The 24,708-nt window shown below is 48.1% G+C and overlaps 1 protein-coding gene across 1 annotated transcript in view; it reads left to right on the top strand.

Annotated features, from left to right (window-relative positions):
• The window catches only part of LOC311121094 (rho family-interacting cell polarization regulator 2-like), a gene marked incomplete at its 5' end in the record, with an annotated part of 34,854 nt that overhangs the window by 4,547 nt on the left and 5,599 nt on the right, over positions 1–24,708 (top strand). The window contains 15 exons of the mRNA XM_084157923.1: positions 1,546–1,701; positions 2,121–2,199; positions 2,860–2,883; positions 3,184–3,237; positions 13,480–13,629; positions 13,765–13,828; positions 14,005–14,048; positions 14,584–14,709; positions 19,290–19,438; positions 19,804–19,933; positions 21,075–21,532; positions 21,662–21,926; positions 22,421–22,590; positions 23,859–24,027; positions 24,412–24,544. Of these exons, the coding sequence (XP_084014049.1) occupies positions 1,546–1,701; positions 2,121–2,199; positions 2,860–2,883; positions 3,184–3,237; positions 13,480–13,629; positions 13,765–13,828; positions 14,005–14,048; positions 14,584–14,709; positions 19,290–19,438; positions 19,804–19,933; positions 21,075–21,532; positions 21,662–21,926; positions 22,421–22,590; positions 23,859–24,027; positions 24,412–24,544 (2,171 nt within the window). The remainder of the gene's footprint in view (positions 1–1,545; positions 1,702–2,120; positions 2,200–2,859; positions 2,884–3,183; positions 3,238–13,479; positions 13,630–13,764; positions 13,829–14,004; positions 14,049–14,583; positions 14,710–19,289; positions 19,439–19,803; positions 19,934–21,074; positions 21,533–21,661; positions 21,927–22,420; positions 22,591–23,858; positions 24,028–24,411; positions 24,545–24,708) is intronic.

Below are 24,708 nucleotides of genomic sequence, written 5' to 3' on the forward strand. Positions count from 1 at the left end.
GGGTCCCCCGGGGGAAGTGGGATCCAGCCGCCATCGCCTCTCAGGGCACGCCAGGGACGACACTCCGTAGGGAGAGAGAGGTGGAAGTTGGCCTGAAGGCTTTCTAGGCACAGATCTAGGATTAATGTGCCATACCCCAATTCCAACCCTAGCTTTTAGTGGGAAAAATGCAAAACTGACCTTAGATCAGTGCCTAAGCGCAACTTCATCCTACTCCATAAAGCAGTGGCTCCCAACCTTTTTCACTTGCTCTGCCCGGAGTACCCCTGAAGTACCTCCTTGTGCATTTTACCAGTAGGCCTATGGTCTCATGAGTCTTCTCAAGAACCCCCTGTGGATAGACCAAGTATCCCCAGGGGTCCTAGTATCCCTGGTTGGGAACCACTGCATAAAGGATACATTTTTATATTAGACACAGAAGGCTGAATCCTTACCTGATACATGTATGTATAACTTGGAAGGTGGGTTTAAATCATGCATTGATTTTACCCTCCTCTGACTGGGAATGTAGTAATTGCTATACATTAATCAGTTGAGTGAGCGTTAAGCGACTGACAGACGACCGTCACGTGTGGTTATCTCCTTCTGATACGTGTCTGTGTGTGTCTGTGTGTGTGCCTACATGTCTGCCTACTAAAGCACTGCTGTTAGGCTGAACGTAGCATAGCGCTAGCTAGCGTGACCTCAAGGCACCTGATTCTGCACGCTGGCCTAGATTTGTGGCAGCTCTGAGTTCCAGGCAGGCAGCAGTACGTGGCACGTTCTGACTTGTCGAGCGAGAAGAGAAAATCTGCTGTCACTGTGTCCCCATAATTCTGCTCTTTATAAGGAAGTAGATATTTGTCAGTGTAGTGATATGGCTCTAAAGTATTCTACACTACATACACTAGTTAATTAAAACCAGAAGACCGCTTTCCATCACTCTAGGGTTGGAAATATTGTAAAGAGCATTTCAAATGTGAATGTCACACATCGCCACTAGAGCAGTTAGTGCACTCCAGCATAAGTGCTTCGACTAGCCCCTGACCCCAGTACAGTTCATATTCCTCTGCCTATTATACTGGGGCGGGTTGCCTTGAACTAGCCCCTGACCCCAGTACAGTTCATATCCCTCTGCCTACTATACTGGTGTGGGGATGCCTTGAACTAGCCCCTGACCCCAGTACAGTTCATATCCCTCTGCCTACTATACTGGTGTGGGGTTGCCTTGAACTAGCCCCTGACCCCAGTACAGTTCATATCCCTGCGCCTACTATACTGGTGTGGGGATGCCTTGAACTAGCCCCTGACCCCAGTACAGTTCATATCCCTTCACCTACTATACTGGGGCAGGGTTTTCTTGGGGACTGTCAATAGGCGACGGAATTGTCTCTGGTGTGTGAGGTATGTGTTCTGAGATGTTTTATGAAAAGAAACTACAGTACGTGACTCTTGTGTATTGTGGACTGAGGAGTCCATATTCCTGTATTGACCTCAGAAAGACCACCTTTGTGACCATTTCTGTTGAGGACCCAAAAGAAAACCTTCAAATCTGTGTGTGTCCAGGTGTAACTCGTTCATGGGGAACTCTGTGGTGCAGAAGAAGCCCCCGTCCAAGCCCAAGAAACCCCATCTGTCAGGGCACAAGGCCAGCAGCGGCTCCAGAGTGCCCCAGCCCAAGAGGGTGGAGGAGGTGTACGGGGCCCTCAAACAAGGCCTGGAGTGAGTACATACACGCACAGAAACATGCATGCACGCATGGCACACACACACACACATGCACATGCACACACTCATACTCACTGATGATCCCAATTCCTTATCTCTTTTGCTCACACACATACACACACATTCTCTTTCCCTCCCACTCTCCTCACTCAAACAAGCTGTCATTCCCTCACCTCTCATAGTTTCCATCCCTTGGACACACACACACACACACGGCCCATATGATAACCTGGTGATATGTGAGAGCTTTATTGTAAGCTGTGGCCTCTCTCTCTCTCCCTCTCCCCCCTCCATCCCTCCCTACAACTTCCCTCTCTTCCCCTCCTCTCTTCTCCCTCTTCCTCCACCCTCTCCTCCTCTCTCTCTCTCCCCCTCCTTCTCTATCTCTCCCCCTCCTTCTCTCTCTCCCTCAGTGAGTATCTGGAGGTATACCAGACTGAGCTTGATAAACTCACCTCTCTGATGAAGGACATGAAGAGGAACTCCAGACTGGTGAGACAGGATGTGAGCTCACCATCATCACCATCACCACTACCACTGACTGTAGTGTAGGCTCAATCCTAAATCAACCCCTAGACCCTACACCCTATGCCCTTGTTGTAGTGTAGTACTTCTCAACCCAGTCCTCAGGGACCAACCTGTCATTTCACTTACTGTCTCTATCCCAACACTAGCACACCTGATTTAACTAGTCTACAAATCATCAAGCTCTTGATTATTTGAATCAAGTGTGCTACAGTGTTGGGGTTAGATCAAATATGTGAAACGGCTGGTTGTCCCAGAGGACTGTGTTGAGTAACACTGCTAATGTAGCTAGCTACACGTCTCCTCATTCTAATTGGCCTGATAACCATTTTGTTAATGATGTTATTTCTTCACCATGACATCTCACATGTGGTAATGAGCGATTAAGCTGCCTCTCATCTAGTTCTGTAGCTAGTAGCTACTACGCTAGTCAGACAGCAAACACATTTCAGCTCCTCTAACCAAAGACATCTTCTCTCACTGGGAGGAAGCTGTTTTAAAAGAAATCATATTCCTTTTGTTGTCAGACAAATGCAATCTGCTTTGCATTAATGGAATAGTTGTGAGCTGTGCCTCCATATGCTGTGCAGTAGTAACACTATCTACTGTGTGTGTTTTTTTCCCCAGGGAGTCCTGTACGATCTTGACAAGGTGAGTGAGTTGTGGGGAGGGCACCATGCCTAACCTGTCTGTCTGAGTGGGGATGGATATTTGATGTGTGTCTGTGTTTGTGAATAACTTCTCTGACAGGAAAAGAGAGAGGGGGATTAGATTACCATAAATGAGTCTGCTCTCGGTTGAAAGTGTGACATGTTTGATCATTGAAGATGTTACCCTCTGTTTTAACTTCTGTCACAGACAGCTTAAAGGCGTAGATGCACAATTTACTGACAGTATCTTCTCTTGTCAACAACACAATGTAACTCTAGCTTGTTCTATTTCTGTCTGCAGCAAATCAAAACCATCGAGAGGTATATGAGGCGGTTGGAGTTTCACATGAGCAAGGTAGGTATTTGCATAATAGCAGAGCATATTGTGTTACTGTACTGCTTTGGATAGATTCTTCTGTAGCCCAATCTGTGGTGCTTCAAACTGAGTCTATGCTTCTGAAAACCTGGAGCAAAAATGAAGAGAACATGAAGTGCTTTAGAGAGGGTTTAAACTCTGCTCTCTCCCCTCCTTCTTTGCCCCTTGTGCCACCCCCACACGCCAACACACACTGGTATCGTTAACAACATAACACCTCAACCAGGCTTCCCACGCACTAGCAACAGCAGTTTGAGTGTTGCTATGGATCCTTCAATCATAGCTGAGTCATACAATTTTCTATATTGACATTTTAGTCATTTAGCAGACGCTCATATCCAGAGCGACTTACATGAGCAATTAGGGTTAAGTGCCTTGCTTAAGGGCACATCGACAGATTTTTCACCTAGTCGGCTCGGGGATTAGAACCAGCGACCTTTCGGTTACTGGCACAACGCTCTTACCCACTAAGCTACCTGCCGCTATACACATACAGACGCATACAAACATCCACAACATTACCCCTGCCCAGACCCACCTGCTCACAACCCCATCTCCAGCGCCCGCATCACTCTCCGCCACATGGCCTCAAACTGCACCATTTTGTTTCTCTCCGTTGCTTAGACATTTAGATAATAAAGCTTTGACCTTTCCATTGTGTTAACGATGGAGGATTGGTTGATTTACAGTTTTTAAGTATACATTTTTTCAAGATGATTGACGATAAAAGTATCGTCCAACCCATCGGGTATCTCACTGCACCCTCATACGCCATGTCTTGAAATATGCAGACAGACGGATTAAAAGTAAATTGACATTGTAATACTTCTGACAGCCAACTTTCTAGCTCCGCCCGTAGCTTTTGGACTTTATAGCATTCCCAGAAAGCATGGATTATTGAGTCATTATTAGTTTTACACTTAAGACATGACTCTGCCATTGTGCTCTAGAATTTGTGAATTTTGTCTCTAGTGTAATACATTTGATACATTAATTTATACTGGATTAAGCGTACATTTTTGTTAATTGTAATTTCGTTAGTTATGTTCCAACATTCCCTCCATCTTGTGCCTCTTTTTATCGCTCCATACTCTGAGTCAGACTGTCTGTGTTGTGTGACTCTGGCATTGACCACTTGACCTCTCAGACGTCTCAAATGTTTTTGCTGAGAGCCAAGGCCTTGAACACACACACACATCCTGTTAATATTAATCGACCTGACACCTCGGAGTCCCCCTGGCTATACTCCCTTCAGGGGTTGCCAGATTGGGTGGCATTCTACCCTGCCATGTCCCTGTTGTTGACAGATTGGGTGGCATCCCTGCCATGTCTCCTCTAAGGTTCCTCTCCAGTAGCCCTGTTGTGTGTGTGCCAAACCTGCAGTGGAACATAGCAGAATGAATACTAGTCAATAACAACACAACACACAAACCAAAATCAGCCCCTGTGCCGAAGGTAACCATGGAAACATGGAGATGTCGGCTTTGAGGCTTCTGAAGATCTCTGAAGAGCCAATCATTGTGACGTAAAACATTTTTACATACACACACACAGACCCCTCTACACACGCACCAAAAGGTTTTTGAACTCTGTGTATTTCCAACCTTTGAAAAAAACAACGCTATCTCTCCTTTCATTACTTAAGATGATGAAATGTTCCTTTTGCCTTTCAACAGATGTGTGCTGCCTGTGTGATTCATTAGTGTTGTGCGCTACCATTACCTGCTCTGTTTTGTTATCCCTCACAGCTAGCATTGTTACACCTAGCATTGTTAGCACTGAGCGCTACCGTTTCCCACTTGATTTGTTATCCCTCACAGCTAACATTGTTAGCGTTGACACCTACTTAGCATTGTTAGCATCTGAGGCGGTGGGTGTTGAATCTAGGTCGAAGCAATCCTCTGGAGCAATTGACAAGCCCCTTGTGGCTTAGTGAGAGAGAGAGAGGAGAGGGGGGAAAGCGGGAGAGTATAGGAGGGATTGAGGGAGAGAGCTGTGGTGCTGTGAGGCGCTAATGAGGGCTATTTGGGTGAGGGCGGGGAGGTGTTTGAAACGAGACAGAGCGTGTGGGTTCTGTGTTGGCACCCTGTGGAGAGTCTAGAGGCCTCGGGGGACAGGACAGAGATCAATCGACTGGTCCTGTTTCTAGTCTGTGGGGGGGGGTGTCATGCTACTTACCAACACAGGGAGGGGTGGGGATGATAATGGTGCTGCCGGCGTGTGTGTGCATGCGTGGTGTTTGTTGTTGGCAATGTGTCTCCTCACACTCAAAACAGTCTTTGGCCTCCATTCAATACTCATTTGGTGCTCTGTGAACAGTTAGCACACATAGGCCTATGCACATTCTCATTACTACTGATGAATGACGTCCATTTGGAGTTCTTGAGATCTACGGGGGTTTTCTGAATAAGAACAACACAAACATTTCTCATATACAGTTTTGACCAATGCTGTAAGACTACTTTTTGTATTTTTTGTAAGTCGACAGCATGGTATTGTAAATTGGACAAGGGACAATGCATGCTGGGAGCATGAGTGTTCTAAAGTGGGAAGCCAGCTGATGCCTATCTCTGGGTGGCGGACAGCTGACACGCACACGGACACACACACACACCAACACAAAGCCAGCCCAGACATCAGCAGATATCTATCTAATGAGATCAATCTGAATAAAGAACTCAGCCAGGAGAATCACCAGACTGACTAACTGTCCTCTGAAACACTGATGATGTCAGGGAATTAAATCTACATCCATAGCCTGCCTCATCACCACAGGGAGAAGAGGAGATCAAATCAAACCCTGCTTTGTGGTGCCGTGGCGTTTCAAGCGTTAATGTTCCTCAAACTCCTCAAATATTGACTATACATTTTAACAGGAATTCTAACATTTTAACAGCTGTTTTGGATCTGACATAGCCTAATACAGACAGAAGAATGTCTGTTTTATAGCCACTATGCTGCATCAGTTGGGCTACAGGTGATAATGCTTATTGCTAATAGCACATCTGATAATATAGATCATGCATAGGCTATATGCGTGGTTCAATATGTTAAAATACATTTTACATCATTTTTACCAATATGTTATTGGGCCCATTTCTGGAGGTTGAAATTATATTTTAGATGGTGTCAGCATCATTCTAGTTTCATACATTTTGGAGTAGAACGTCCTTTGAAAAAGTCACCAGAACTGAGCTTTTTAGACCTTTTCATAAAAATTATCCCAGGGAGGACCCCAGTCCCCCTAAGCAAGAGGACTGGAATTGGTCAAAATCGCAGTTTAATACATGTACAAAAGGATCCTCTGGTCATGGCTTTCTTACATGAAAGGGGAGGTTAACTTGGCCCCAGACAATCAAATCTTGATTTACTTAAATGTCAATCATGGGATATTTTTTTTGCTTTAACCCCTGGTCAACGCACTCCTAACACACATTTGACGCAAGCCCTTGTGTGTCAGCCAGGGTTGGGCTCAATAGAATTGAAGCCAGTCAATTCAGAAAGTGATTTTTTTTATTTTATTTTTTATAAATAGCTTCTACTTCTCAGTATGAGAAGTCTTTGAAAATTAATGCACTCTTTTTGATTATTTAATTGTAATTTACTTCCTGAATTGACTGCCTTCATTTAGAATTGAGCCCAACCCTGGTGTCACCAGTAACTGTGCAACAGCGAGGTTTGCGACACACAACACAGTGCCAGGGGCACACATACAACAGCGTACACACATCACCCGCGGTGGCTGTTGACAGGAAGGAAGTAGGGCAGGGCCAAACAGGAAGTGGTGATTGTGACAGGGGTTGGTGAGAGGAACATGAGGGGAAGGGGTGGGGACAGTCACCTCTTTATCTTGTCCTTTTGAAGAAAGGAAATTAATAGAGCCTGAAAAGAGGACTATAAATAGATAAACAGGGTTATTTTGAAGTGTGTGTTTGTTTGTGTCTCTGTGTGTGTGTGTTTGTAGGCGCGTGTGTGTCACTGAGTATGTGTGTGTCTATGTCGCTGTGTGTTGTGTAATTGCGCTCGGACTAAGACCAACCCAGCTGGACACAGAATGGCCACCCCTCAGGGTGCCAGCTGCAAGGGGCTACTAACCCATCGCCTATCAGAGATGAGAAGCTGTAAATTATGCACAACCATCCCGGTTTCCTTTCTACAACACATCAGGCAGTCCAAAGTGATGCCTGCCCTGTCTGCAGATGAGAGGTGTAATTGGGAAGCAGGTGGCATGAATCAGCCCTGTGATGTTGCCCTGCTTAGATTTGTGTCTGTGTTGCGTGCATGTGTGTGCCTGTGCCTACCGGTGCTGCCCAGCCCTCATTACTGAGATGAGGGCAGGAGATTGAAGGCCAGAAAGCTGGGACTGGCAGGTGGCTCCTATTCCCTTTTGGGGACATGTGTGTGAAGGGGCGGTACTCCCATGGCTTATGAATTAAAGGGTAGGTAGCATAAACGTAACATATGGATTTGCATTAGTGTGCGCATCAAAAGTCACAATGCAAAGTTACACCTCACTTTTCTATTTTTCGAGTTATTACATAAAACCGATCAGAATTCAGAAGAATGCCGAACTCATGTCGAAAAATGTTTTCCTGGTGTGTGGAGGACCCGGAAAGCCAGCCTATTCCCTATAATGTAAACTCCAACAGAAATAACTTAAAATGTATAACTTCAAATTAAGCTAAATCCTTTGCACTCATGACTACTGGTTTCAACTTAATTTTCAGCCAACTTACAAGCAAATATTTGATGAATTTATTGTTACAAGTCAACTTGCAAGGTTGCTAGCCAACTAGCCTGCTGAGGTTAGCCCTACTAGCCTGCTAACGTTAGCTCTACCAGCTTGCTAATGTTATGCATGAGCCAGCCAGTTGCTATCAACACCTAGCTTACAGCGACATTAAATTAAACCAACGTTTTGGAAATACATAACGCCATCTAATCAGTTATCAAAGAATGTTAGCTAGCTGTATGCATTTATCTTAGCCAGCCAGCTAACAGTAGCTACTGAGCCAACTAGTTATTAGTCTAGCCAACCATCACGGTTAGAGACCAGCTAGAACACAACTAACACAACTAAAACCGCAGATTAAAAGCGAAGAGAGAGCAGAGACTTACAGATTGATGGCTGGGGCCCATCCGATGGTAGAACTTTTAAAAGAGTGCAGGATGAGTTAGCTACCAAAGCTATTTCACAGAGAAAAGTTGACAAAACAAAAAAGAGAACAGACGAGGTACTACACAATTAGAGCAAGCACATTTTGAGCCCACGGCAAGAAGGCACCAGAGCCTGCCATGCTAACGGGTTCCCACTACATAACACAGCCACAAAGTCAGTGAAGAGGATGCTAACGTTTGCCAGCTTGAGCTAACTACCGAGCTAACTATACTGTATATAAAGTGTTTATATACAGTATATATGTACACTGAGTGTACAAAACATTAGGAGCACCTTCCTAATATTGAGTGTTACCCCCTTTTGCCCTCAGAACAGCCTCAATTTGTCGGGCATGGACTCTACAAGGTGTCGAAAACGTTCCACAGGGATGCTGGCCCATGTTGACTCCAGTGCTTCCCACAGTTGTCAAGTTGGCTGGATGTCCTTTGAGTGGTGGACCATTCTTGATACGCATGGGTAACTGTTGAGCGTGAAAAACCCAGCAGTGCTGCAGTTCTTGACACACTCAAACGGGTGCACCTGGCACCTACTGACAATTTTTAGGGCCTTCCTCTGACACCGCCTGGTATAGAGGTCCTGGATGGCAGGAAGCTTGGCCCCAGTGCTGTACTGGGCCGTACGCACTACTCTCTGTAGTGCCTTGGGTTCGGAGGCCGAGCAGTTGCCATGCCAGGAGGTGATGCAACCTGTCAGGATGCTCTCGATGGTGCAGCTATATAACTTTTTGAGGATCTGAGGACCCATTACAAATCTCCTGAGGGGAAATAGGCTTTGTCGTGCCCTCTTCACGACTGTCTTGGTGTGTTTGGACCATGATAGTTTGTTGGTGATGTGGACACCAAGGAACTTGAAGCTCTCAACCTGCTCCACTACAGCCCCGTCGATGAGAATGGGGGCGTGCTCGGTCTTCTTTTTCCTGTAGTCCACAATCATCTCCTTTGTCTTGATCACGTTGAGGGAGAGGTTGTTATCCTGGCACCACACGGCCAGGTCTCTGACCTCCTCCCTATAGTCTATGTCATGGATGTTTAGTTTTTTTAATGTTTTGTACACTCAGTGTATATTTTACATTATCTAGGTGAAATTATGTTCCCTCTTATACTGAACAGCAGTAGAGATCTAGTCCTGATTGTCCTGTTGTCTGTTTGGGATCTGGGCTTATCCTCCTGTTCTGTGATTGGCCCTCCCCTCCCCTCAGAGAGTACTACATGTGTTTGATGTGGCCGGGCTGTAGGTCTGTGTAGTATAATCTCTGCCCTGCTAGTCCCTGGTGTAATGTAGAGGGGAAGGGTAAATCCACTACAGCCCAGATGAGCCATATCGTAAGAGGATTTCATTTAGTCTTAGAGACTCTCCTTTCTTAGCGGGCCATGAATGATGCGGTAGATATGTGTGCATGGACATTATAATAATATTTTGGTTGCAATGTTTTGGGGCTAAAGACATCGTCTGGGTCCCCTCTTTCCTGATGATGTTTTGGGGCTAAAGACATCCTCTGGGTCCCCTCTTTCCTGATGATGTTTGGATGTTTTGGGGCTAAAGACATCCTCTGGGTCCCCTCTTTCCTGATGATGTTTGGATGTTTTGGGGCTAAAGACATCCTCTGGGTCCCCTCTTTCCTGATGATGTTTGGATGTTTTGGGGCTAAAGACATCCTCTGGATCCCCTCTTTCTTGATGGTGTTTGTTTGTGGGTTAAATCCACTTTTAGTAAGTTCCTTTTTAAACCTAAGAGGACAAAAGCCACTGAAGATTAAAGCCACTCGTGGATAAAGCTCACCCCTCGCTTGCCAGCTGTGTGTGTGTGTGCTCATGCCAACCTCAGCTGCTGTTGCATAGTGTGTGTGTGTGTGTGTGTCCCTCTAAGGGTGTGAGCAGTCGAGCCCACAGAATGTGTTGTTTCCTCATTCTGTTCCCAGCCCTATAGCCCAACAGCCCTATAGCCCAATAGCCCAACAGCCCAACAGCCCTATAGCCCAACAGCCCAACAGCCCTATAGCCCAACAGCCCAACAGCCCTATAGCCCTATAGCCCAACAGCCCTATAGCCCAACAGCCCAATAGCCCAACAGCCCTATAGCCCTATAGCCCAACAGCCCAACAGCCCAACAGCCCAATAGCCCAACAGCCCTATAGCCCTATAGCCCTATAGCCCAACAGCCCAACAGCCCTATAGCCCAACAGCCCAATAGCCCAACAGCCCTATAGCCCAACAGCCCTATAGCCCTATAGCCCAACAGCCCAACAGCCCAATAGCCCAACAGCTCAACACAGTGTGTTTTCACAGTCACCCTGTCTTTCATTTCCTGGGGTGGTGGGTGGGTGACACACTGTTGTTTTGGTCCCAGCAATATGGTGATAAGTTATCACAATCTCTAGATGGGTGTTTTGTTACGTTAATAACACTTTAAGGAAGTTCTTACCACAGAGAAAATATGATATATCAAACCAAAATTATTTATAGGAGTGTTGAGACTGTTAGCCTTACTCAGTGTGGTCTGGAAAATGAGTAGTTCAGTATATATGACATTTAGCTGACGCTTTTATCCAAAGTGACTTAGTCATGCTTGCATACATTTTAAGTATGGGTGGTCCCGGGTATCGAACCCACTATCCTGGCGTTGTAAGTGCCATGCTCTACCAACTGAGCTACAGTGGACCACCATGCAGTCTAATGGTAGTGTATTAATGCTGATTTCTCCCCTGGACTGCAGCATCGATCAGCAGGGCAGGCATCCCACCCTAGACTGACTGACACCAGCAGGTGTCAATCACTGACAGGCAGTCTCTGCCCACTCCCCCAAATCCCCATTCCTCAGATACCACTCTGAACTTGGTGGCCTGAATCCTATAGGGCAACGTTGGCACAGAGGGTCTGGCTACTGCACTCTCCTGCTGTACAATCCTTCTAAGATATTTGAGCTATATACATTTGTTAAAAATAGTTATAGAGAGTAAGGTGACATGGAGTCTTCATTGTTAGAATTCATTCTAATCCTTGTTAGTAGTCTTTTTCAATTCTCTCATTGGTTGTGGCTCAGCTCTTTTCAATCAGAGAGAGTTGTGGTTTAGCTTTATGTTTACCAGCTGCACAGTTCAGCTGCACCCAAATAAACAGCTCACCACATACCAGGGGCGGGGCGGGATGGGAGTGAGGGTGTTGTGAGGGGTTGCGGTAGCGGTAGGGCGACCCTGGGGTACAGGGCTGTTGTGGTTGGGGCGGGGCGGGATGGGAGTGAGGGTGTTGTGAGGGTGTTGTGAGGGTGAGGGGTTGGGGTAGCAGTAGGGCGACCCTGGGGTACAGGGCTGTTGTGGTTGGGGCGGGGCGGGATGGGAGTGAGGGTGTTGTGAGGGGTTGGGGTAGCAGTAGGGCGACCCTGGGGTACAGGGCTGTTGTGGTTGGGGCGGAGGTGGATGGGAGTGAGGGTGTTGTGAGGGTGAGGGGTTGGGGTAGCAGTAGGGCGACCCTGGGGTACAGGGCTGTTGTGGTTGGGGCGGGGGTGGATGATGCTATGAGAGAAGCTGGGGCAGGGCAGGGTTTCTCTCTCTTAGTATCAAACATAGCAAAGATCCACAGAACCTGATATCATCATCATCAACCCCCTCAACTCCCCTCCTAGACGGAGAGTTCCACCCTTGAATTGGTGTCCCAGTCCCCTCCCTGACAACCGACAGCTCTTGCTATTTTCCTACTAAATTCATCTACTTTATCATCCTCCTCCCCCTTCACCACTTCTGTGGCTGCTATGATTGTCAAAGCGTTGGGGAATACGATTGGCCCATTTCCCCCCTCTGTTTTCCCCTAATGAGAACCTTAAAGACTGCGATGCATCAATATTTCACAGCTCCACGGCGACGTCTGAATATTTCCTTTTGATTTGGCCCGTTCCAGGTCTTTGTTTATGCCTGCCAGACAGTATAGTCTCCACAGACAGACATGCCTGCCAGACAGTATAGTCTCCACAGACAGACATGCCTGCCAGAAAGTATAGTCTCCACAGTCTCAGGACAGTCTCAGTACAGTAGGGAAGTCAGCACATTATAACATCACTCAGGCTCATAACAGGCAGAGTGAGGGATGGAGAGTGTTGGCTTGCATAAGTAAGCAAATGGATATCTCTCTCTCTCTCTATTCTGTCTCTCTCTGTCTCCCTCTCCTCCCACAGTGTCTTTCTCTCTGTCTTTCTGCTGGGTGTGTGGGTATTAGACAGCGCTGGCGGTACAGAATGAACTTAGTCGGCTCCCAAACGATCGCTAAACGCTGTCTGCCACTCTGCCACCATGGGAGTATTCCACAGGGTGACACAACATGAATGGGACGGCACACTACACTGCAGGCGCCGTTTACACAGCTCCATTCCCACAAGCCTCTCACTCTCTTCGCCTCTGTCTTCCTGTTCCCCCGTTCTCTATCCCCCCTCCCTTTTCTCTCTACAGTCCATGGGCCAAGCATAGTTAATATGAAGGGGGAAGTTGGTCAGTGTGCTGTGCTGCTGGGTTGGGAATGATCTAAATGTGCAGTTCTATGATGAAGGGTGTGGGTCTGAGACTGGACAGGGCTTGCTCATCAGTCTGTCAGACATGGTAATCTGTCTCCCCCGGAAGAGGGCTGGAGTGAGTCCTTCACATATACACCGCCGCTCTCTAGAAATAATCAGTCATCTGCCGACTGAATATTTAGTATCTTTATGTATGAGGGAGGATGGGTAGGATTTACAAGCTTGTTTTAAGCCCAGGGCTTTTGTTTGTTGTATGGAACTTCACAAACTTCACAGGCTGTTATTGGATGATCAGTGCAGAGTGTGTAGTTTAAATGTATACTTTTATAAAGGTTATAAATCTGTAACTGTCTTTGATGTGTATACTTAATGCATTTGAAGTCTCTTAACCCTATTTTTGCTTTATAACAATTTTAATTCTGTATGCCGTGTCTATTGGATATATTTGTGTGTAACCATGTCCTTGCTGTATGTTAAGTCTTTTAACCCTGTCTGTGCTGTATGGATTATAGTGTGTAACCATCTGTGTGCTGTGTTCTCTGCAGGTGGATGAGTTGTATGAGGTGTTCTGTATCCAGCGGAAGCTGAGGGAGGGAGCCAGTAAGATGAAGCAGGCCTTCTCTGCCTCTCCCTCCACTAAGGCCAGCAGAGAGAGCACATTAGAGGTCAACCGCAGATACAAGGAGTACACAGAGGTATGTATGGACCCACACACAAATCAGCCTATTTACCGGTGCTATATGATCACCCACTGAGATCTAACACAGCCTGGTGTCAAAGTTTTCTCCAGTTGTTTGTTTTTGAGCTGATCAGTCTCCTTTCCTCCCCAGAATATGAGCACATTTGAGGTGGAGCTGGAGAACCTGTTGGGGGAATTCCATATCAAAATGAAAGGTAAGACTGAGGCCAGTTAGGGTAGACCGAAAACAAACAAGCAATAATTTCACTTCCCAATTATCTCTCCGTCTCACTCTTTCTTCCTCCCCCCCTCTCTTCCTCACTCACCCACCCACCCCCTCTATCTCTGCCCCCCTCTTCTCTCTCCTCTCTATCTCTCTCTCTCTCGTCAGGTCTTGCTGGCTTTGCTCGTCTCTGTTCAGGAGACCAGTATGAGGTGAGATTAATGAATATAAGACTTGACTCTCTCTTTCTGTCTTTATCATTCCTAACAGGCCCTCTCTGTATCACAAATAGACAACTATATCTTTCCATATCTGCAGACTGCCTCGAAAACGGCACTTATAAATAAATAAAAACAACTGTTTCTTAGCTTATCTCTGACTCCTTGGCCCTGCATCTATCTTTAACCTCTCTCTTTCTCTCACCCCCTCTCTCTTCCTCCTCTATCTCTCTACCCCTCTTTCTCCCTCTCCGCCCTCCCTCCATCTCTTTGTTTCTTTCCCTCCCTCCCTCCCTCCCTCCCTCCCACTCCTCTCTGTCTCCTCTCTCTCCCTCCCTCCCTCCCACTCCTCTCTCTCCCTCCCTCCCTCCCTCTCCCTCCCTCCCTCTCCCTCCTCTCTCTCCCTCCCTATGTTCTTCCCTCCCTCCCTCTCCCTCCTCTCTGTCTCCTCTCTCTCCCTCCCTATGTTCTTCCCTCCCTCCCTCTCACTCCTCTCTGTCTCCTCTCCCTCCCTCCCTCCCTCCGTCAGATCTTCATGCGGTATGGGCGTCAGCGATGGAAACTGAAGGGGAAGATAGAGGTGAACTCCAGACAGAGCTGGGACGGAGAGGAGATGGTCTTCACGCCCCTCATCACAGACCTCATCAACATCAAGGTACAGCAAAATCAGTCAGTCAATCAATCAACCAACAAATCAATTATATTTATAAATAAATATTTATGTCAACATTCTTCAAAGTGCTTTACAGTAACCCAGCCTAGAGTACAGTAACCCAGCCTAGAGAACAGTAACCCAGCCTAGAGTACAGTAACCCAGCCTAGAGTACAGTAACCCAGCCTAGAGTACAGTAACCCAGCCTAGAGTACAGTAACCCAGCCTAGAGTACAGTAACCCAGCCTGGAGAACAGTAACCCAGCCTAGAGTACAGTAACCCAGCCTAGAGAACAGTAACCCAGCCTAGAGTACAGTAACCCAGCCTAGAGTACAGTAACCCAGCCTAGAGAACAGTAACCCAGCCTAGAGAACAGTAACCCAGCCTAGAGTACAGTAACCCAGCCTAGAGAACAGTAACCCAGCCTAGAGAACAGTAACCCATCCTAGAGAACAGTAACCCATCCTAGAGAACAGTAACCCATCCTAGAGAACAGTAACCCAGCCTAGAGTACAGTAACCCAGCCTAGAGTACAGTAACCCAGCCTAGAGAACAGTAACCCAGCCTAGAGAACAGTAACCCAGCCTAGAGAACAGTAACCCAGCCTAGAGAACAGTATCCCAGCCTAGAGAACAGTATCCCAGCCTAGAGTACAGTAACCCAGCCTAGAGAAGAGTATCCCAGCCTAGAGAACAGTATCCCAGCCTAGAGAACAGTATCCCAGCCTAGAGAACAGTATCCCAGCCTAGAGTACAGTAACCCAGCCTAGAGAACAGTATCCCAGCCTAGAGAACAGTATCCCAGCCTAGAGAACAGTATCCCAGCCTAGAGAACAGTATCCCAGCCTAGAGTACAGTAACCCAGCCTAGAGAAGAGTATCCCAGCCTAGAGAACAGTATCCCAGCCTAGAGAACAGTATCCCAGCCTGGAGAACAGTATCCCAGCCTAGAGTACAGTAACCCAGCCTAGAGAACAGTATCCCAGCCTAGAGAACAGTATCCCATCCTAGAGAACAGTATCCCATCCTAGAGAACAGTAACCCAGCCTAGAGTACAGTGGCCAGACTAGAGAACAGTAACCCAGCCTAGAGAACAGTATCCCAGCCTAGAGAACAGTATCCCATCCTAGAGAACAGTATCCCATCCTAGAGAACAGTAACCCAGCCTAGAGAACAGTAACCCATCCTAGAGAACAGTATCCCAGCCTAGAGAACAGTATCCCAGCCTAGAGAACAGTATCCCATCCTAGAGAACAGTAACCCAGCCTAGAGAACAGTAACCCAGCCTAGAGAACAGTAACCCAGCCTAGAGAACAGTATCCCATCCTAGAGAACAGTAACCCAGCCTAGAGAACAGTAACCCAGCCTAGAGAACAGTAACCCAGCCTAGAGAACAGTAACCCATCCTAGAGAACAGTATCCCAGCCTAGAGAACAGTATCCCATCCTAGAGAACAGTATCCCATCCTAGAGAACAGTAACCCAGCCTAGAGAACAGTAACCCAGCCTAGAGAACAGTATCCCAGCCTAGAGAACAGTATCCCATCCTAGAGAACAGTAACCCAGCCTAGAGAACAGTATCCCAGCCTAGAGAACAGTATCCCAGCCTAGAGAACAGTAACCCAGCCTAGAGAACAGTAACCCAGCCTAGAGAACAGTAACCCAGCCTAGAAAACAGTAACCCAGCCTAGAGAACAGTATCCCATCCTAGAGAACAGTAACCCAGCCTAGAGAACAGTAACCCAGCCTAGAGAACAGTAACCCAGCCTAGAGAACAGTAACCCATCCTAGAGAACAGTATCCCAGCCTAGAGAACAGTAACCCAGCCTAGAGTACAGTGGCCAGACTAGAGAACAGTAACCCAGCCTAGAGAACAGTAACCCATCATAGAGAACAGTATCCCAGCCTAGAGAACAGTAACCCAGCCTAGAGTACAGTGGCCAGACTAGAGAACAGTAACCCAGCCTAGAGAACAGTATCCCAGCCTAGAGAACAGTATCCCATCCTAGAGAACAGTATCCCATCCTAGAGAACAGTAACCCATCCTAGAGAACAGTATCCCAGCCTAGAGAACAGTATCCCAGCCTAGAGAACAGTATCCCATCCTAGAGAACAGTAACCCAGCCTAGAGAACAGTAACCCAGCCTAGAGAACAGTAACCCAGCCTAGAGAACAGTATCCCATCCTAGAGAACAGTAACCCAGCCTAGAGAACAGTAACCCAGCCTAGAGAACAGTAACCCAGCCTAGAGAACAGTAACCCATCCTAGAGAACAGTATCCCAGCCTAGAGAACAGTATCCCAGCCTAGAGAACAGTATCCCATCCTAGAGAACAGTAACCCAGCCTAGAGAACAGTATCCCAGCCTAGAGAACAGTATCCCAGCCTAGAGAACAGTAACCCAGCCTAGAGAACAGTAACCCAGCCTAGAGAACAGTAACCCAGCCTAGAAAACAGTAACCCAGCCTAGAGAACAGTATCCCATCCTAGAGAACAGTAACCCAGCCTAGAGAACAGTAACCCAGCCTAGAGAAAAGTAACCCAGCCTAGAGAACAGTAACCCATCCTAGAGAACAGTATCCCAGCCTAGAGAACAGTAACCCAGCCTAGAGTACAGTGGCCAGACTAGAGAACAGTAACCCAGCCTAGAGAACAGTAACCCATCATAGAGAACAGTATCCCAGCCTAGAGAACAGTAACCCAGCCTAGAGTACAGTGGCCAGACTAGAGAACAGTAACCCAGCCTAGAGAACAGTAACCCATCCTAGAGAACAGTAACCCAGCCTAGAGTACAGTAACCCAGCCTAGAGTACAGTAACCCAGCCTAGAGAACAGTAACCCAGCCTAGAGAACAGTATCCCATCCTAGAGAACAGTATCCCATCCTAGCGTACAGTGGCCAGACTAGAGAACAGTATCCCAGCCTAGAGAACAGTAACCCATCCTAGAGAACAGTAACCCAGCCTAGAGTACAGTAACCCAGCCTAGAGTACAGTATCCCATCCTAGAGAACAGTAACCCAGCCTAGAGAACAGTAACCCAGCCTAGAGAACAGTATCCCATCCTAGAGAACAGTATCCCAGCCTAGAGAACAGTAACCCAGCCTAGAGAACAGTATCCCAGCCTAGAGAACAGTATCCCATCCTAGAGAACAGTATCCCATCCTAGAGAACAGTAACCCAGCCTAGAGAACAGTAACCCATCCTAGAGAACAGTATCCCAGCCTAGAGAACAGTCTCCCAGCCTAGAGAACAGTATCCCATCCTAGAGAACAGTAACCCAGCCTAGAGAACAGTAACCCAGCCTAGAGAACAGTAACCCAGCCTAGAGAACAGTATCCCATCCTAGAGAACAGTAACCCAGCCTAGAGAACAGTAACCCAGCCTAGAGAACAGTAACCCAGCCTAGAGAACAGTAACCCATCATAGAGAACAGTATCCCAGCCTAGAGAACAGTATCCCAGCCTAGAGAACAGTATCCCATCCTAGAGAACAGTAACCCAGCCTAGAGAACAGTATCCCAGCCTAGAGAACAGTATCCCAGCCTAGAGAACAGTATCCCATCCTAGAGAACAGTAACCCAGCCTAGAGAACAGTATCCCAGCCTAGAGAACAGTATCCCAGCCTAGAGAACAGTATCCCATCCTAGAGAACAGTAACCCAGCCTAGAGAACAGTAACCCAGCCTAGAGAACAGTAACCCAGCCTAGAGAACAGTATCCCATCCTAGAGAACAGTAACCCAGCCTAGAGAACAGTAACCCAGCCTAGAGAACAGTAACCCAGCCTAGAGAACAGTAACCCATCATAGAGAACAGTATCCCAGCCTAGAGAACAGTATCCCAGCCTAGAGAACAGTATCCCATCCTAGAGAACAGTAACCCAGCCTAGAGAACAGTATCCCAGCCTAGAGAACAGTATCCCAGCCTAGAGAACAGTATCCCATCCTAGAGAACAGTAACCCAGCCTAGAGAACAGTAACCCAGCCTAGAGAACAGTAACCCAGCCTAGAGAACAGTATCCCATCCTAGAGAACAGTAACCCAGCCTAGAGAACAGTAACCCAGCCTAGAGAACAGTAACCCATCCTAGAGAACAGTATCCCAGCCTAGAGAACAGTATCCCAGCCTAGAGAACAGTATCCCATCCTAGAGAACAGTAACCCAGCCTAGAGAACAGTAACCCAGCCTAGAGAACAGTATCCCAGCCTAGAGAACAGTATCCCATCCTAGAGAACAGTAACCCAGCCTAGAGAACAGTATCCCAGCCTAGAGAACAGTATCCCAGCCTAGAGAACAGTATCCCATCCTAGAGAACAGTAACCCAGCCTAGAGAACAGTAACCCAGCCTACAGTACAGCAGCCAGACTAGGGAAGTGGGGTTCAGTCCTGGTCTTGGGGAACCACAGAATGTGCAAGCTTTTGTTCCAGCTCAGCACTAACCCACCTGAATGACCCTCTAACTTCCTGTCTCTGGTCCAATCACTTGACGAGCTGAACGGGTCTAGCCACTCACATCCTGGTGGGCAGTGTGATCTTACTTCCTTTCTCTGGTCCAATCAGCTCTAACTTCCGGTCTCTTGTCCAATCAGGTTACCGAGCTGAAGGGTCTAGCCACTCACATCCTAGTGGGCAGTGTGATCTGTGAGACCAAGGACCTGTTCACCGCCATGCCTCAGGTGGTGGCTGTCGATGTCAACGACCTGGGAACAATCAAACTCAATCTGGAGGTCACATGGTTGTAAGTGGACTTAAATGTCTCTTTGAGGGATGGACATGTTTTTAAAGTTTTGTTAGTGACTGTTGAATTAGAGGAAGTTCACAGAGGAAGTTAACAGAAAGTTATTGGTGTGGTGCAAGGAGCAGAAAAACATGAACAACATGGAAACAGTAAGTGAAACCAAAACATATTGTAGGACATAGTATTATAAACTACACAATAAATACTACGGTGGTTAGTTACAACAGTGTACGTTGACTACATGAAGTTATACTGTAACACTGCCCTCTTCTGGAGAACCTGGGTGTCTGCTCCAGTGTTACAGCAGCATTACCATAGTAGACTTCTTACCCTCCTAACCGTCTCTCTGTCCTCCCCCCATGCAGTCCGTTCGATGTGGAGGACCTGACCCTGTCTTCAGGCAACGTGAGCAAGGCCACCGCCCTGCAGAGACGGGTGTCTGTCTACAGCCAGGGCACGCCAGAGACACCCACCTTCCAGGACCAGTCCTTCTTTGTGAGTCCCAGTTAGAGCCTCCTCTCCCTGGGGTGGGATAGGGGAGAGGAGTGGGTGTATGGCTCTAGTCCCAATGTTGTCTTATAGCACAGCATTCTGCATACTAGCACCTTCCTGCTCACAGGATCCCTCGTTGCACTAACCCTCTAACCCACTTACCCAGGATTGCTTTAAACTGTGAAACTGTATGCAATGTATATGTGTCTGTGTATGCTAACAAAGCAATGGCTAAGTCTGACTAACCCTAACCCACCCGCCATACCCTCCTTGCCCCCCATCCTCCCTCCCTCCCTCGTACCACCCCTCCACCCCTCTGCACCCATTCATCCTCCCTCCACCCCCCTGCTCCCTATGAGTGGTAAAGGAGTTGCACCCCCGCCCCTCCCCGACCCAGCATCGCTTCTCCTTCCTCCACGCCCTGAGGAACTCCCTGTTAGAGAAGCTGAGATGCAGTCGCTCCTTTGGCGACCTGGCCTCCCTCCGCCCCAGGCCCAAGTCCAGCCTGGAGGTCTATGTGAGTGAGGTGTGCTACTGTAGTGCTAGCCCCGTTTACCCCTGCCTGTGTGGCTGTGCCTGCACCTGCTTATTTGTTTGCATGGAGTGGCTTGTGTCAGCCTGTGTTCACATCCCAGACTGAAACAACAGTAGGAGGGGGGAAAGAGGAGGATGTTGTGATGTCACTAGACTAGCGAAGCACCTACAGGCTCTCTCCCTACCCTCTCTCTTCTCTCATCTGACTCTCTCTCTCTCCCTACCCTCTCTCTTCTCTCATCTGACTCTCTCTCTCCCCACCCTCTCTCTCTCTCTCTCCCCACCATCTCTCTTCTCTCATCTGACTCTCTCTCTCTCCCCACCCTCTCTCTTCTCTCATCTGACTCTCTCTCTCTCTCCCCACCCTCTCTCTCTCCCCACCCTCTCTCTCTCTCTCTCCCCACCCTCTCTCTCTCTCTCTCCCCACCATCTCTCATCTGACTCGCTCTCTCTCCCCACCCTCTCTCTTCTCTCATCTGACTCTCTCTCTCTCTCCCCACCCTCTCTCTCTCTTTCTCTCTTGCCACACCCTCTCTCTCTCTTTCCCCACCCTCTCTCTCTTTCCCCCTCTCTCTCCCCTCTCTCTCTCTCTTTCTCTCGCTCTCTCCAGTCCACCCTGCCTGACGACGTCTTTGAGAACGGTGTGTGTGGCAACGCTGAGTGCAAGCGCCTCTCCTTCACCTTTTCCGATACCTCAGTCTCCTCCCCCAGCCCAAGCCTCGCCCCCGGCCAGTCCAACCCCGAAATCACCGTCACGCCGCCTGAGACCGACCCCTGGCCCCAAATATCCCAGAGGGAAGACAAAGGGGTAGAAGAGACGGTTCGGGTGCACGCAGACGTAGTGGAAGAGGAAGAGGGTGAGGAGGAAGAGGAGAGTGGTGACAGCGGCGGTAGTGTGAGCGCTAGCCTGGTTAGCGAGGAGGCGGAGTCAGAGTGGGAGAGGGCAGAGTTCCAGTGTAACGTAGGTTCCTCTTCTCTCTGCTCGGAGAGTCAGTTGTCAGCTGTGGCTCCTGAGGATGTGTTCCTGGACCACACTGGGCCTGACAGGGATGGAGATGAGGACGACAGGTAATATGTGATTGATGTTTTGTCTTTATGATGTTTATTGCGCAGAGGCCAAACTAATCTCCCCTCAATTAAATTGTATTGTATGTATTCTATTCTATTCTATTGAATTCTATTATATTCTATTGTCAGCTCGGAGCTGCTGAAGCCCGTGGAACTGGACACTGAAGAACCAGGCAGCTTGACCAGGCAGCTGGTGAGGAGGCTGACGTCGTCCGACATTCTGCCCGAGGTGGTGGCTCTGAGCTGGGCCGGGGAGGGAAGCAGGGCCTTCCTGGAGAGCAGCCTGGAGGAGGCCCTGCACAGCCTGCTGCTGAGGCTGGAATCACTGGGACAACGCTGTAGAGAGCTGCAGGACCTGGAACAGGAAGTGATGCGCCTGGAGGACCTGCTCAAGGTGAGGCCTGGCTGCCATGTCCCCTGTGTCATTCCAAATAGCACCCTGTTCCCTATGTAGTGCACTACCTTATGTGGCCTTGGCCGAAAGCTGGACAATGTATAGGGTACAAGGTGCCTTTTGGGATTTGCCCTGGGATCAGATTTGTTGTTTATTTTTCATAAAGATAAATGATCTGGTTTTTAAGAGTGGTAGTTAATGTATGCTGTTAAGGTGATTGGAGCTTTATTGTGGTATTGACATATATTAACATATATTAGAACCCCCCCATGGTAGCAGGTGGCCTCCATTAGTATTAGTCTAGCCAACCCCTGGCAGGGCTTTTCAGGGCTTTTTAGGGCTTTTTAGGGCTGAGTATTTCAGGGTCTCATCTTTCCCTCAGTGCTGTCTCCCGGGCTACTGTAGTAAGTCGTCCAGATTCTTATAACGCCTAGTCTCCCTTAGTGCTAGCCCTCCAAGCAGGGTTTCAGTATCTCCTGACATCTCTCCCTCAGTGTCGTCTCCCGGGCCACAGGAGCAGGTCGTCCAGCCTCAGCCTGACGGTTGAGAGCGCCCTGGAGAGCTTTGACTTCCTTAACACCTCTGACTTCGACGATGATGATACGGGTGATGACCACGCTCTCCACAGCTCTGTGTTCTTTGACATGGAGGTGGAGAGAATTGGGTGAGTCGAGAGGGAGGGGAGGAGGGGGGGAAAGTCCCCTCCCCTGTACTCTCTCTAGTCTACTACACCCTCTGTCCCTACCTGGGAGATGGTGGTGGTGACCCTGCCTGTCTCCTTCTGTCTGACCTCTAACCCCACTGTCACGCCACATCTCTCCACGGCCAATGAGATTCCAAGGGGCCTTTGTGTATCTGTGTGTGTGTGTATCCCTGTGTGTGCGTAAACCGGTGTGCGTATCCGTGTGTGTGACTAACCCAGGCTCTCTCTCCCCCCATCTGTCTCTCCCCTCTCCTTCTCCCCCTATCTCTCTCCCCTCTCCTTCTCCCCCATCTCTCTCCCCCCCCTTCTCCTCTCCCCCCCCCCATCTGTCTCTCCCCTTCTCCTTCTCCCCCCCTCTATAGATCTCTCTCCCCTCTCCTTCTCCCCATCTGTCTCTCCCCCTCTCCTTCTCCCCCCCCCATATCTGTCTCTCTCCCCCTCTCCTTCTCCCCCCCATATCTGTCTCTCTCCCCCTCTCCCCCCCTATAGGTCTCCCCCCCTCCCTATAGGTCTCTCCCCCTCTCCTTCTCCCCCCCTATCTGTCTCTCCCCCCATCGGTCTCTCCAGCCCTGTGCCTCTGTCCAGTGGAGTCAGGTTAACAGTCTCTGCCAGGTGTAGGTTCTTTAGGGTTAGACTGTTGTCTTGTGACTGTCTGTGTCACTGTGACTGTCATGTATGGTGTATGTTATGCGGTGTGATTATGATTGTTATCGCTGTTGTCAGCCTAACAGTGTCGTGGCTTGGTCTGTTTGTCTGTTCTATGCCCTATGTGTCTCTCTGGCCATGTCCCTCTCCTATCTCTCTTTCTGTCCACCTCTGGTGCCCACTTCCTGTCCAGATCACAGTCCTAGAGCGTTTGTAAAATTCAATAAACATTGTAGGGTGTTACTCTATACTGAAAATGAGTAGATGTTTGTTAGCCAGTAAATGATATTCTGTACCATAGCCTCTATATTACGATGGAACAAATTACTTAAAATAATGGAAGCATAATGCATTTAACTCTAGCATCCCATATCATGCTGATTTACATATACATACTGTTATATTCTCATGGTTTTAGTAGTGATTGTATGAAAAATGTATGCACTCACTAACTGTAAGTCGCTCTGGATAAGAGCATCTGCTAAATGACTAAAATGTAAATGGAAAAAAATAAAATATTCCACTTCTACACTCTGCTGCTGCCCTCTGGTGGTGACTGTGTGTATCTCCTGTCTGTCTAACAGGCCTGGAGGCCAGCACCCAGAGGCCAGGGGCCACCTGAGTGAAGCCCTGACGGAGGACACCGGGGTGGGCAACAGTGTGGCCGGCAGCCCCCTGCCTCTCACCACCGGCAATGAGAATCTGGATGTGGCCATCGTCATTCACCTGCAGTACTGCGATCATCTCATCCAGGTGAATGAACATGCTCCAGTGCCCTCACAGAGGAACTCTGGAAAATGACACAGAATTTATTGTTTTTGTTTTTCTTATGATATTGCTATAGACAAGCATGTTTCAAATCCACTGAGTTCCTATTAGGCTGTCTCATTTCAATGTCAAATTATTTTTTTTTTTTCCAATCGATAACAAACTAGACTCTGTCATGCTAACTAATTACAGTCTTGCGCAGATGTAGTGAAATGAAATTAGCATTGATCGAAGAGTGTGGCCGGGAAGTTCTCTTGTCATTTATTGGCCATGACTGCACTGAAGTGTGGAGACTAACACTAGACTACATGGTTTGACTACACTGTGTGACTGTGTGTGCACCAACTCAATCTCTGTGTGTAATGACAGCTCCTGTCCAGTGGAGGGAACCCTTGGCAGCGTAGAGCCCAGCTCCAGAAGCTGTCAGCTCAGACTCAGCTGTTAGAGGAACTGGGAGAGATCAGCACAGAACGCCTCGGGAGCATCACCTCAGCTGCTGACGGTGGGTTGTCTCTCTCGCTACTTTACAGACCATTGTTTGGTAAATATTCATATAATGGAGGCTACTCTGTACTCTCTCTGGGGCAAGGAACTGGGTCTTTGGAAAACTGAGCCATTAGACATAAAGCACATTTCCGTACAACCATAATGAATCTCTATGTCCTC

The sequence above is a fragment of the Coregonus lavaretus genome (assembly GCF_964263955.1).
Source record: "Coregonus lavaretus genome assembly, chromosome: 3".
NCBI lineage: Eukaryota > Metazoa > Chordata > Actinopteri > Salmoniformes > Salmonidae > Coregonus > Coregonus lavaretus.